At 47.2% G+C, this 14242-nt stretch overlaps 2 protein-coding genes across 2 annotated transcripts in view; both read left to right on the plus strand.

The window, feature by feature from the left end:
- Positions 1-14242, plus strand: part of LOC133919306 (uncharacterized) — a 67247-nt gene that overhangs the window by 44176 nt on the left and 8829 nt on the right. The gene's annotated exons all lie outside the window — the stretch shown is intronic.
- LOC133919305 (receptor kinase-like protein Xa21) lies at positions 9623-13746 on the plus strand. Its single transcript, XM_062363670.1, has 3 exons — positions 9623-10023; positions 10300-12990; positions 13088-13746. The coding sequence occupies exons 2-3, from the start codon at positions 10305-10307 to the stop codon at positions 13456-13458; spliced, it is 3057 nt and encodes a 1018-aa protein (XP_062219654.1). The 5' UTR covers positions 9623-10023; positions 10300-10304; the 3' UTR covers positions 13459-13746.

Raw genomic sequence — 14242 nt, forward strand, 5'->3', positions numbered from 1 at the left:
CCTCAGAGCTTCTTGAAAAGCCAAGAGTGCGGAGGGGTGACTTGCAGAGCAAGCCCCTTTTGAATAAAAAACATGTTGGCTTTTTTGAATAAAAAACCTGTTGTCTCTTATATATATATATATATATATATATATATATATATATATATATATATAAAAGAGACAACAATGATCAATATAAGATAGCCAAAGATTCATCACAATCATTCAGCCAATAGGTTTTTTATTCAAAAGGGGCTTGCTCCGCAAGTCACCCCTCTGTACTCTTAGCTTTTCAAGCGGCTCCGAGGAACAAAAGCACAAAACAAAAACCACAGCAAATTATACCAAGATGCCTTTTCCTAGCCGATACACTGGCGAGGCTTCGCTAGTTCCTTGTTTACATGTAATATCTATGGAGTGCTTCCGCGTTCCAAGTGTGCCCTAGGGGGGCCTCGTCCGTGTCTACTAAGCGATAGGAGCCTAGCCTGTTAGACCCGAGGATGAGGTAGGGGCCTTCCCATTTGTTTCAGAGCTTTCCTGGAGCCAGCACACTTCGGAGGACTAGGTCTCCGGGCTTGAAGGTTTGCGGTGAGACCTTAGGATTATAGCAAGCCTTGGTTTTGGTGATGTAGCGGTTGTGGTTCCAGACAACATGAAGCCTCGTGCCCTCAGCAAGGTTGAGGGATACTTCTCTTTCTCCGGTGGTCTTTAGTAGCTGAACCCGGAGGGAGAGTCCCTTGATCTCTGTTGGAGTCATGGGTTCGTCGTCGAATAGAAGGCGGAAGGGGGTAAACCCAGTGGGGCAGGTGATTGTGGTGCAGAGGGACCACAACACCTTTGGGAGCTCTTCAAATCCATAGGCCTTTAGCGAGGTTGATGAGGCGCCGGTTTAGTCCTGAGAGGATGTTGCTATTGGCACGCTCGAATACCCCGTTGGACTATGGGTGATGAACCGTGACTAAGCACATCTTGATGACGAGGTCGGTGTAGAATTCCCGAAATGGGCTGGAGTTGAACTGCATCCCATTGTCAATGGTGAGGTGTCGTGGGAAGCCGAAATGGCATATTATGTTCTTCCAGAAGAATTTCTGGACATTTTTGGATGTAATCGCCGTAAGGGGCTCGGCCTTGATCCATTTGGAGAAGTACTCCAAGGCCACAACTGCATATCAGAGGTTCCACATGGTGCAAGGGAATGGTCGAATTAAGTCCATTCCCCAACGTGCCAAGGGCCAGAAGGGAGCGATTGGCTACAATAGGGTCGGAGGACGATGGCTTTGGCGTCCCATCCACTGGCATCCTTGGCAGGTGCGGACGAGTTCCTCGGTGTTGGTCATGATAGTGGGCCAATATAGCCCCTGGCGGAGTTCCTTGCCTGCGAGGGTGCGGGGCGCGAGGTAACTATCACAGAGCCCTTCGTGAATCTCTCTTAGGAGGTCGCCCCCTATTCCTTGGAGACATAGCAAAGGAGGGGGCTGCAGACTCCGGTCTTGTAAAGGGATTCGTCAACCAGGAGGTAGCCCCTAGCACTGTTTAATATGACTGAGCTCGACCAGATCGTCGGGCTCCTCTATTTCCTTTAGGAAGGAAAAGAGGGAGGCCCTCCAGTCAGGAGGTCCAATGGGTAGGATGGTGGCGGCGGTCTCGTCGGAGGTACCTGTTGCTGACTTGTGGAGCACTTCGAAGAAGGCCCCCGATGAGAGAACTCCGCTTTGAGCGACGGCTTTTGCCAAGGCGTATGCTTGGTGGTTGCTTGTGTGGGGTATGCTTCGCACTGAGATGCCCTGGAAGAACCCTTTGACTTTGCGGATGGCTTCGAGGTACTTCAATAGCTCTGGATGCCGAACCTAGAAGCTTTTATCAACATGCCTGGCAACAACCTGAGAGTCTATTTTGATGATAATTCTGGTGGCTCCTAAGGCTCGAGCCTTGCAGAGCCCCAGGAGGATAGCCTCGTACTCAGTGATATTGCTAGTTGCCTTGAATTCCAAGCGAGTTGCGAATGTCGCCTGCTGGCTAGCTGAGGAGATGAGGATGGCTCCGACCGCCACGTTGTTGGACCCATATGCTCCGTCAGCGTATACTATCCATATAACTCAAGGAGGGGTCTCCGGGGGCCCTACAGACAGGGGAGTCTACTCAACGAGAAAGTCATCTAGGACTTGTGACTTGATGACCGCACGGGCCACAAATTTCACCGCGAAGGGTCTAGTTCCACCGCCCATTTGCCTATGAGTCCCGTTGCCTCCCCGATTGCGGAACATGTCGCCTAGAGGGTATGAGGTTGATACGGTGATGTCGTGGGTAAGGAAGTAGTGCCAGAGCTTGCGGGAGGCCATCGCAATGGTATATGCCACCTTTTCAAGCTACGTATAACGCGTCTTGGCTCCAGCTAGAGCCTTCAAAATGTTGTAAACCACCCTCACAGTAGAGCAGCTTTCCCCCTCCTCCTCCGATACGAGTACGACACTTAAAGTGGAGGTGGAGGCAGATAGGTATAAGAGGAGCCCCTCGCCAGGAAAGGGTATAGGGAGCATTTTGAGATCAGAAAGGTGGGCCTTGAGGGCCTCGAAGGTGTCCTGGAATTCTGCCATCCATGTGAATGGGTCAGAGCCCCTCATTGTTTTGAAGAATGGAAGGTTGTGTTTGGCGGACTTGGCAATGAAGCGGCTGAGGGCTGCTAGGCGATCGGCCAAGCGCTGGACCCCCTTCGAGTTGGTAGGGGGTGCCATTTCCGTGATGGCATGGATTTTGCCGGGGTTAGCCTCGATGCCTCGCCTGGAGATGAGGTACCCTAGCAACCTTCCGGCTTTGGCACCAAAGACGCACTTCTCTGGGTTGAGCCGCACGCTGGCAGCCCGGAAGCTATTGAAGGTTTCTTGAAGGTCGGCTGTGCGGTCTGCTTCAAGCTTGCTTTTAACAACTATGTCATCGATGTAGGCCTCCACGTTGCGGCCTAACTGTTGTTTCAGGGTTTTTCGAACCAGGCAGGAGGAGGTGGCACCGGCATTCCGGAGGCCAAAAGGCATCTGAATGTAGCAGTACACCCTGAAGGAGGTAATGAAGCTGGTTTTGCCTTCATCTTTAGCGACCATCCACACTTGGTGGTACCCAGAGTATGCGTCTAGGAAGCTCAACAATTCACAACCAGCTGTGGAGTCCACCAACTGGTATATGCGAGGGAGCGGGTATGGGTCTTGAGGGCAGGCCTTGTTGAGCGCCGTGAAGCCGTGCGTATGCGCCACTTCCCATTAGGCTTCTTGACCAGGATGGGGTTTGATAGCCACTACGAGTGGATGACTTCCTAGATGACGCCGGCTTCCAACAGTTTCTGGACTTCCTTCTTCTCAGCCTCTGGTCGCTCAGTGGACAGCTTGCGGAGCCCCTAACGTACAGGCTGGGCTCACGGGTCAACTCGAAGGGCATGCTCAATGATGTGGCATTTAACTTCGGGGAGGTCCTATGGAGACCATGCACATACATCAGAGTTGTCCATTAGGATGGTTAGGAGCTGGGCTTCCTGCTTCAGAGTGAGGTCTGCACCAATTAGGAAGGTTTGTTCAGAATTCCCTGCACCCAAAGGGACGTGCTTGACGTCCCTCTCTGGCTGTGGCTTCGGAGGAACCTGGTGCTTGAGGCATGTCGGAGTGGGGTCTTCGAGGGGGCCTTTAGCCACATTATGCAAGTGGCGGCTATCAAGTCGGGTAGGGTGCCCAAACTCGATGCGCCTAGCCAAGTGTTGATCATCGTATATGGAGATCAGCACTTGGGGCCCAGGCATCTTCATGTAGAGGTAATTGTGATGGGAGACTGCTCCGAACTTGTTCAGGGTACCCCAACCTAGGATGATGTTATAGGTGTAGGGCATGCCTACGACATCGAAGGTGATCATCTTGATCTGCATGGCGGGGCCTTCATCGAAGGTGACTGTAAGCTCTATCGGGCCCAGGGCATTAAGGGGGGCCCATTGTACCCCTGAAGGGGCCTCCGAGCTGGAGAGAGCCGACTCCGTGTAATGCGGAGCTAGTTGAATGCATGTACGTAGAGGATATTTGCGGAGCTCCCTCCGTCGATTAGCACCCTTCAGACTTTGACTTCAGTGATGTTGGCCGTGATGACTAGCGTGTCGGTATGGGGGAAGTTTACTCCCATAGCGTCATCGTGGGTGAAGGTTACAGGGGCTTCGGCCCATCCGGGGACTTGGTGGTGGATGCTGATGGCCCCAACATGGTGGACGTCATGCGCATAATCTCGCTGCTGCTGATTCGAGGAGCTGCCAGAGGCTCCCCCTCCTGTTATGGCCAGTAACACCTGCCTAAAACGGTCCCCCTAGTTGACATGCTGTAATGTGGGTGGCAGAGGCGGAAGAGGCAGAGCTAGTGGAGGAGGGTTCTGCATGACCGGGTGATCAATCTGGCGGCCAGCCACCAGCCTACGACTCCTGTGCTGCTCGTTGCCGACCCTATCCCCCGCCGTGCATGATGCTTGCCTTTCGAGTTATTCCTCTCAGAAGGTGATGAGGGTCCGGCAGTCTTCGGTGTTGTGAGCACGTCTTGCCCTGTGCAAGGTGCACCAGTATCCTTCTGGATCTCGGCCCGGGGTGCACTACTGCTTGGGGAGGGTTTCAGAGCGCCCCTAGCCACGCCCCATAAGATGGGGTGAGTTTGGGGCCCCTCGAGCTTGAGCGATGTTGTGGACGCCGCGCCGTTGCTGTTGCCGGGGCCTACGCGCCCCAGAGCCCTCGGTCTCCTCGGAGCCCCTTTTTGTCGATGAAGGTGGCGGGGCATGCGAGGACCCCGCTTGTGAGGTTGGTCTCTCTGGCTCGACACAGGGGGCCGTGGTGATATGCATGACCTCCCAGCGAAGCTGCTCTTCCTCCGCTCCACACGCGCGTATTCTTCGAACTTGCACATGAGGGCGCTGACCGAGCGCATCGGGCATCGATGCAGTTGATCGAAAAGAGGCCCGGAGGCCAGACCTTGGGTAGCAGCGTCAATGACCAACGACTCCGAAATGCCCTTTACCTAGGCCTTGGTTTGGACAAACCTCCGGATGTATTGCCGGAGGGTCTCACCCGGTTGTTGCTTAACGACATATAGGTTCCCAGAGGTCACTGGCTCGACGAAGGTGCCCTGGAAGTTGTTACAGAAGGCGTCCCTGAGCTGAGCCCAGGCGTAAATAGATCCTGGCTCTAGTGCCCAGAACAATCTAAGGGTTACTCCTTCTAGAGCGAGAGGAAAGCACTTGGCCATGATGGCCTGCCCCCATCCGTTGGCCTCGATGGCGAGGGAGTACGCGTGAGTGAACTCATCCGGGTCCGAATCACCTTTAGACTTGGGCAGCTTAGGGGTTCGTAACCCGTTCAGGAAGGGTACGACCTGCAGGTCCGCCTGAAGGGGGGAGTAGGAGTTGATGAGTGGAGCCTCACATCTATGGGCCCGGGGATCGGCCACCTGTTGGTTGGCCGCGGGTGGCGCGTGGTGGCGATGAGTCATGACGATGAAGCCCTTGCTGGCCTCCGGAGCCTGGGCTAGTACAATGTTAGCCATCACGAGTGCTACAACGGTCATGTTGTCAGGCAGCTGCACGACCCGTAGGGCCTCCTGTAGTTCCTCTAGCTGAGCCTGGAGGGCCACCACGTGTGCTCGCTAGTTGGCTACGGCAGCTTGTACAGCTGTGGCCTCAGCCGCAACCCCTTGGGACACAACAAGGTCCTCGCTGTGCTGCTGCTGAAGGGCCCCTGAAACGAAGGGGCCCCTAGCGTCAGCCACATCCAAGGTTGTGGCCGGATCAGTGGTGGCCACAGAGCCCTCATTTCGGCCAGCCAAGGGGCTGGCGTCGGCATAGCATGAGCTTGGTTGCGGTAGCCATGCGGACTTTCACACAGGTGTGGCCTGGGAGTTGGCTGCTTGTGCCGCTGCCTTAGTAGTCTTCTTCTTTGGTGGCATCCTACCTCTCCTTGTGCTTCTACACATATTCTCTCCCCACAGACGGCGCCAGTTGTTGGTGAAAGAAAATGTCTTCCATGTACAAGATGCGGCGAGATCCACAGGAATGGCTCAAGCTTGGAGGAGAAGTAGAGAGGAAGTGAACACCATGAGGAATAAGGAAAATCTTGCTCTGCCCTTGGCTTGATGGCGAAGGGTCAGTATATATACTGATATTCAAAGTGTAAATGTACAAACATACTCCTACGGAGTTGGTAGAGATACAAGTCCTTACTGTACAACCAGAGTATAGGGCTAGCCCCGTAAAATATCACTATGACTAGTGGTAGTGGTTATTACGGCGAGTGGCCCTAGCTGCTGGTTGCTTATTACGGTGTCGCACTATCCTGTGTTAGGTCGGTGGCTGATCAGACTCACTGCAAGTGGAGGGCGGCCGGTGAGCCCCCCTCTAGCTGATCTTTTGGAAGGACCGATGACTCCAAGGGCCATTGGTCTTTCGGGGCTCCACAAGCTCCGTGGTCGACAGGCTCCTGAGGCCGTGGTCTTCGGGGCAGCTCCGGAGCCTCAGAGTTCTGGAGGGGTATGGAGGCCAAGAGCCTACGTACGTAGGCCGACAGAGTCAGGGGCGTCGAGGATCCTTGAAGGCGACCCCAAACAAACCCTAAGAAGACATTTTAACTGAGTTTGGTGTTTGAGTTTTAAACTTCAAAGAACTATCCCTACCCCAGTATACTAGTCAACAAGTGACTTAAAACTCACTGATCTAAGGTCTCATTCCTCTTTCCAACTGCTGCCAAAATGATGATCTGAATTTCATAAACCTAGTACGTGAAAACTCGTCACTTCCAATATAACTTGTGCTTCAATCTACGAATGATTAGGATCTGTTTATCTGTTTAGTCATATGACAACGGATTCAGAAGCTACAAATACAAGTAAGTGCTCACAAAGAAAGACATGCGTTACTTACACTAGATATATTCTTGAATCATTCGGTGATTTATTTCTCAGTACACACAACGCGATCTGCCTCTCAATTTGAGTCCGTTCTCACTAGATCTGTGAATCATTGGTGGTCTCAGTTTCAGACCTTTCTGAGGCCATCCAAACAGTTAGGTGAACCATAGGACATAGCACACATGGATCGATTGGGAGACAAGCCAAACATCGTCGGGCGCCGGCCCTGCCTGCACACGACGGCAGTGTTGCATGTGCTCATGCGTACAATGATTGCGTCCGTTCGATCCCATGCCGTCCGGAGGCCCGTGAATTGTGTCGCTAGCCTCGGCTGGCCGCTCGAGTTTTGCGGATGAGTATAGTAGTACACGCGCACGTGCACGTACGAGTACAGCGAGCAGCAGCTGGAATTTTGCCATTCGTTCGGTAGGTCTCGGTGCTTGTTCTCCCTGCAACGGTTTTGTGCGGGCTTCTTGCGGTTTGCGGAATCGGCAACGGGGACAAGCTATTTGCAGTGGCTTTGTACATAATTTTTTTAAGAGAAAATTAGATATACCCCCTACAAATCACTTTAAGTTGCAATTACCCCTTACAAGTAAAATAGTTGTATTTAGCACCCTACAAGTTTAACTCTAGTGAAAAATATTCCCTCATGGTTCTTGCTTGACTCCGTATCTATATATTTGTTGTGACGTGAACTCAAGTATCCTGTATAGTCTACCAACATATAAAGGATGCAATATGGGAGGGTTTGACAACATATTCGGACCTAGAAGACTTCTCGTTTTGTCTGATTTGTAGAGGGAATTGCAATGTCAAATTTGATCCAATAGATTTTAACGCGTGGTTATACCCATCTTCATCCCTATCTCTTTATGCTGGCAGCCTACTTGGAGCATTCGACGTCATAACACAGTAAATATTTTGATATTACATCAAGTTAGAACCCTAAGAGGCATTTTGCAACATGATTATACTTTCTGGGGATAAATGCACTATTTTAATTGTAGGGTGGTATTTGCAACTTAGAGTGACTGGTAGGTGGGTATTTTCTCTTTCCCCCTTTTAAACCTATTTTAATATAATATTTTAATACTAACCTATACCGGACTAAATTTGCAGGATCTAACCCTTTTGGTACTTCCGATCCATGCGGAGCCGACATGGCTCTGCTGTGCATGCACTTGTACCATCAATCTTCTGATGACCAATTTACTAGGTTTGATTCTGAAGATGGGTTAACTGACAAGTGGTACAAGCAGATGCATCAAAAGAATAAAACAGTAAAAGTCGTGTTTACTAGAGTGTGATTATTTTTCAAGTATTAGGAATTAACTTATTTTCAATCACCATTCTAGGCCCATAGTATACGCCAACCACTTCAGCGCCTATATGCAGATTTTTTCCCCTGAGGATCCAAAGGCCAAGGATAGTGATTCAATAAAAAAATGGGTTTAAAGCATTTGAAAAATAGCAAAATTGGTGACGATAAAAACATGTTAGCTAACCTAAGCTTTGCTTGGTTAACTTGATCCTAGATATTGTTTTGGTTACTAGTTGGTTAATTTAGGTGCGTTAAACTAGGTTAGCAATAAAAAAGTGATGAGTTAGCCCAAGTTTTTTTTGAATGGTGGGTTAGCCAAAGCTAACACGTTGATGGTCAGTATAACACTGGGTTAATTTAGATGTGCTGAAGGCTTTGATTGGATTTTCTTAACCCCTCCTAACCCACCCATTAACCTCGGACCAAACAAAACCTTAAAGTAATATAGAACTGTATAAAACTCTAGCTGATGAATTTTAATGACAGAAGCTAAAAATAAAACCTTTTGAACTAATCATTTTATCTGTAACATAGTCGTTTGAGTGAACCCATTGCTATACTGAAACTTAATATGCTATCAGAGACAAAAAAAAATTCTAAATTTGAGACCTAGGCAACCCAGTTTAAGAGAATTTTTTTAGTCCGCTTCGAGTCCATGTTGTAAGCTAGAGGGAACTTAGACTTTTTTTTAAAAAAAATTTAGACTAAGGCCTCCATACCTGGTCTTCGTTGGAGACCACTACAAGGGTACGTGAGATGGGGACTAGAGCCCCCGTTGGCAAAGCTCGCACGTGGAGCCTCAACCACCGTGCTATACGCACGTCCGCGGAACTTAGACTTGACAAGTGGGAAAGTATATATTGCGTGCGTTTTCCAATATAAACGTTGTTGTTGGGTGAACTGCTCGGTTCACGAAACTCGTAAATTAAACAAGCTATAGAAATTTAGTAGAGTTTAAACTTGAGATTTTAAACTTTGAAATATTACCGAAAGACAGTGTATTTGACTCTTTGGAGAACATCTTATATTTGTCTCGTGTTCAAATGAGCCGGTTATATATATAAAAAGTGAAGTGCGCATATATTTTACCCTTCATAGAACTAATTGTTTGGCTAGATATTTTTCTAATTGAAATCATACTCACCATTACCGTGTGAAGCACGGCACTGTACAGACTATATATTCTTGTCCAGATCGGATAGATACAAGTTCACATGACCCGCTACCCTGTCAAAGAAAAACTACGAACGAATCATGCCCACACAATACATTCTGGAAGCGCGATCATCACAAATACCCAAATCGGATTTGGATACGAGAATCTTGAACCGGTAGACCATTCCACGAGCTGAATTTTGTCAGAATCGAAACCGCACAAGAGAAGTGTCACATCAGCGCAGAATTTCTCTGTCCGGTTCCTGCTGAAAAGTAAGGAGCTGGACAGGAAGTAGAACTCTGGGATTTGAGGCTGGACATGCCGCAACAATCTTGTCCAGCTCAGGAGATGGAAGCTGAAAAGAAAAGAGAGAGACAACGCAAGTGGCAGTAGCTAAAAGAAAAGTGGCAGTAGCTAACTGGTAGGTTTGACGGACTCAGGGTCTTCGCTAATGGCGGTCAAGCTAAGATAAAGCGTGAGTGACAATGCAAGTATGTGGATGTAATGGCGCTGTTAAATTGTTTTTAAAACCCTGGGGCCTGAACTAGCTGAGTGAGTATCCAACTCAAAGCTCACAGTTCACACACCAGTACAACACCCGGCAAAACCAAGGAGATCGAAAAGGCTGCTGTATTCTGCGCTCCAGCCGAGCAGAGGTACCCTATTCTCTCTCTCCTCCTGATTAGCAGACCATTTTAGCTTGTTACTTGCTGTAATTCAGCCATGCTTGCCAATATTAATTGCTGGGACTAAAGTGTGAACAATTGACAAAATTCTTCCTTTCTTTTAAGTAACTGACAAGCACATGTATTGCACGGATATTCGTAGGTGAATTGGACAGGCTCGCGCTATAGAGTATACGCACGACGTAGTTCCAGTATTGAACATGCCGTATATAGTATGCCACCAAGTTTATGCTTTATATTTTTCAGGTGTCATGTGCCTTGTGTGTCTCTCCAAGCAGCTGGGAAAACTCGCCATGCTTATACTATTGGCATTGCTGCTCCTGTGCTATGGAGCTGAAAACGTCTATTGTGTTCATGATAACAGCACGGATCTGCACTCACTGCTCGATTTCAAACAAGACATCACCAACGATCCTAATGAGGCCTTGAGTTCTTGGAACACCGACACCCACTATTGTAGGTGGAAGTATGTCACATGCACCCAGACGCGACCATGGCGCGTCTCGGGGCTCAACCTCACTGGTCAAAGCTTGTCTGGCTCAGTCACCACTTCCCTAGGAAACCTAACGTTCCTTAATACACTCGACCTCTCCGTTAACAACCTCTTCGGTCAGATACCTCCTCTTCATCAACTCCAACAATTGAAAATTCTTGTTCTGAAAAATAACTTACTACAGGGGATTATTCCTGATACACTTACAAATTGTTCAAATCTTTCAACACTCGATCTCTCTGGAAACATGCTAGTGGGTGCCATCCCCCGCAATATAGGTTTCCTTTCCAATCTTCAAGTTTTAAACCTTGGTTCCAATAATCTCACCGGGACCATACCGCTAACCCTCAAGAACATTACCAACTTAGGATTTCTCCTTTTGTATACAAACAAACTTAAAGGAAACATTCCTGATGAGCTTTGGGAACTCCCTCATACTGCAGCATTGTTCCTTTTTGAAAATAGGCTTTCAGGTAGCATCCCATCTACCTTGCCTAATCTGACTTCTCTTCAAGTATTAGACTTGCACTCGAATATGTTAGGCAAAGAACTTCCATCTAACATTGGTGACGCCCTCTCTAATCTTGTAATGCTTGACGTTCACCATAACATTTTTGAAGGTCAAATCCCTGCTTCATTTGGCAATGCAAAAAGCCTAGAAATCATAGATTTATCGGAAAATTACTTTACTGGCCAAATTCCTAGTACTTTTGGCAAGCTTGTATATCTGAACTATCTAAATCTTCAGACAAACAATCTTGGAGCAGAAGATAATCAAAACTGGGAATTCCTAGAGGCATTGAGCAGTTGCAGACTTCTGCAGGCGCTCTCACTATTCAACAACCAGTTACAAGGAGTCTTACCAGATTCAATAGGTAAGCTGCCCACCGGTCTTCAAAAACTAGACTTAAGTACAAACAACTTATCAGGAACAGTTCCCTCGAGCATAGGGAAACTTATAGGTTTAAATACACTGGACTTAAGTAAGAACAATTTCACTGGTTCAATTGAAGAATGGGTCGGAAGCCTTACAAATTTACAAGGTTTAAATCTTGATGCAAACAAGTTCATTGGCCCGATTCCATCTTCCATTGGTAACCTTCGGTTGACAAAGCTTGTTCTGTCCCAAAATGGATTTGAAGGTTCCATACCCACCAGCATCAGAAATCTTCCACTTCTCCAGTTAAACCTTAGTTATAACAAATTGCAAGGTAACATACCTATAGAGGTTTTTAGTGTCACCACAATGACCACATGTGCGTTATCTTACAATAATTTAGAAGGTCCAATACCTCCAGAGGTTAGTAATCTCAAACAACTAGCTGAACTACATCTTTCTTCAAATAAGCTTTCCGGAGAAATTCCTAGCACTATACGTGAATGCCAAGGCTTGCAAACCATCAAAATGGACAATAACCTTCTCACAGGAAACATTTCAAGGTCTTTTGGCACAATAAAGGGCCTGGTCTTGCTCAATCTATCACACAACAATTTGTCAGGCTCCATCCCAATAGAACTTGGTAATCTCCATTTTCTAGCTCAGCTTGACCTGTCTTACAATCATCTCGAAGGAGAAGTTCCAATAAGTGGAGTATTTGAAAATGCTACAGCTGTCTCACTCAATGGCAACTGGGACCTCTGTGGAGGAGAACCATATCTACATATGCCCTCATGTCATCATGTCTCTCCGAGAGCAAGAAGGCAATACTACTTGATCAGAGTATTGATCCCAATATTTGGCTTCATGTCACTCATATTGTTGATATATTTTATACTCCTCGAAAAGAAGATCCCAAGAAGTAGGCATGTGTCATCGCTATCGTTGGGTGAGCATTTCCCAAAAGTTTCTTATGAAGATTTAGTTCAAGCCACAGGGAACTTCTCTGAGTCTAACCTAGTTGGAAAGGGAAGCTATGGTTCCGTATACAGAGGGAAGTTAGTCCTATCTAAATTGGAGGTGGCTGTGAAGGTTCTTGACCTTGAGATGCGAGGTGCAGAGAGAAGTTTCCTGTCCGAATGTCAAGCGTTAAGAAGCATTCAGCATCGAAACCTTCTTGATATCATAACAGTATGTTCCACGTTAGACGCCCAAGGCAATCCTTTCAAGGCTCTAATTTATGAATACATGCCTAACGGGAACTTAGACACATGGCTGCATCACAAGGGGGACAGGAAAGATACAAATCGTCTAAGGTTATCTCAAAGAATAAGCATTGCTGTTAACATAGCAGATGCACTGGAGTATTTGCACCATGACAGTGGTAGATCCATTATTCATTGTGATGTGAAGCCAAGTAATATCCTCCTAGATGCCGACATGAATGCTCATTTAGGAGACTTCGGCATTGCAAGGTTCTACCTCGATTCTAAGTTGGCCTCAGCCGAAGCTTCGCGTGACAGTAACTCGATTGCTGTGAAGGGAACTATAGGGTATATAGCTCCAGGTATGTATAGTTTGTGTTTTATTTGCTCAAGTGTTACATATTATCAACAGCTTTTTTTTTTGTTTCCCTGGCCATCATACATCTTAATTATCTTCAGAGTATGCTGGAGTTCGCCAAGCATCGACTTGTGGTGATGTCTACAGTTTTGGAGTTTTACTTCTAGAGATGTCAACTGGCAAAAGACCAACAGATCCTATGTTTCTTGACGGGCTTAACATTGTGAGCTTCGTGGAGAAGTACTACCCAGAACAGATATTACATGTCACCGATGCTTCTGTCCAAGAAGAATACAGGGCTTGCACTCAAGAAAAAATTGTGCCAGAAAATGCAGTCTACCAATGCCTGTCGTCTCTACTACAAGTGGGACTTTCTTGTACGCGTCAATTCCCTAGTGACCGAATCAACATGAGAGAAGCAGCCATGAAGATGCGTGACATCGAGACAACGTACGGCAGATATAGAAAGTGAAGTGCGCGTCATATGAGAATAGCTGATTAGTGTGGTCTACCATTGAATGGAAATATATATAAAAAAAATAGTATACCGCTAGACCTGAGTATATGTCTGTGACCCAATCTTAATCAGGGTCCACCAAAATCAATGGCTAGTTGTTTTCCTTTTTGTGAGCATTTCCAGCCTATTTCTTATTTTCTTAGTGACCGTAGAGGGTTGATCATCTCCTATTATTATACAATACATTTACGAATGAATCAAACCTTTGTAACTCATTATTGAAACTAGCAAGGTGTCACACAAGTCCACCAAAATTAAGGGCTAGTTGTTTTGCTTTTTGTGAGAATTTTCAGCCTATTTGTTATTTTCTTAGTGACCGTAGAGGGTTGATCATCTTTTTTTTTTTCAAAGCGGAGACTCATACCTACACAGCTGCTTAGGTACTGCATAGGCGCCTCGTGGGAGCGCTGGGGGCTTGAACCCAGGTCTAGGGCCGGTCCGGAGGGAGGTCGAGTGGTGCGACCACCCCGGACCCCTAAAATCCAAAGACCCTATAAGTATATGTATACTATGTATATCGGTCTAAAAATAAATTGAAAAAATTAGATCTGAACGATTTATATTTAATAATAAAATCTCATTTTTAATCTCACCTCGGACCACTGAAATGTCAGGACCGAGTCTGCCCAGGTTGCTCCCCTGAGAGCAGGCCTCTGGAGCCATCTCAGCTCACCTGCTCTCTTATTATACAATAGATTTATGGATGAATCAAACCTATGTAACTCATTATTGAAACTAG

This window comes from Phragmites australis, chromosome 5, assembly GCF_958298935.1.
Source record: "Phragmites australis chromosome 5, lpPhrAust1.1, whole genome shotgun sequence".
NCBI classification, from domain to species: Eukaryota; Viridiplantae; Streptophyta; class Magnoliopsida; order Poales; family Poaceae; genus Phragmites; species Phragmites australis.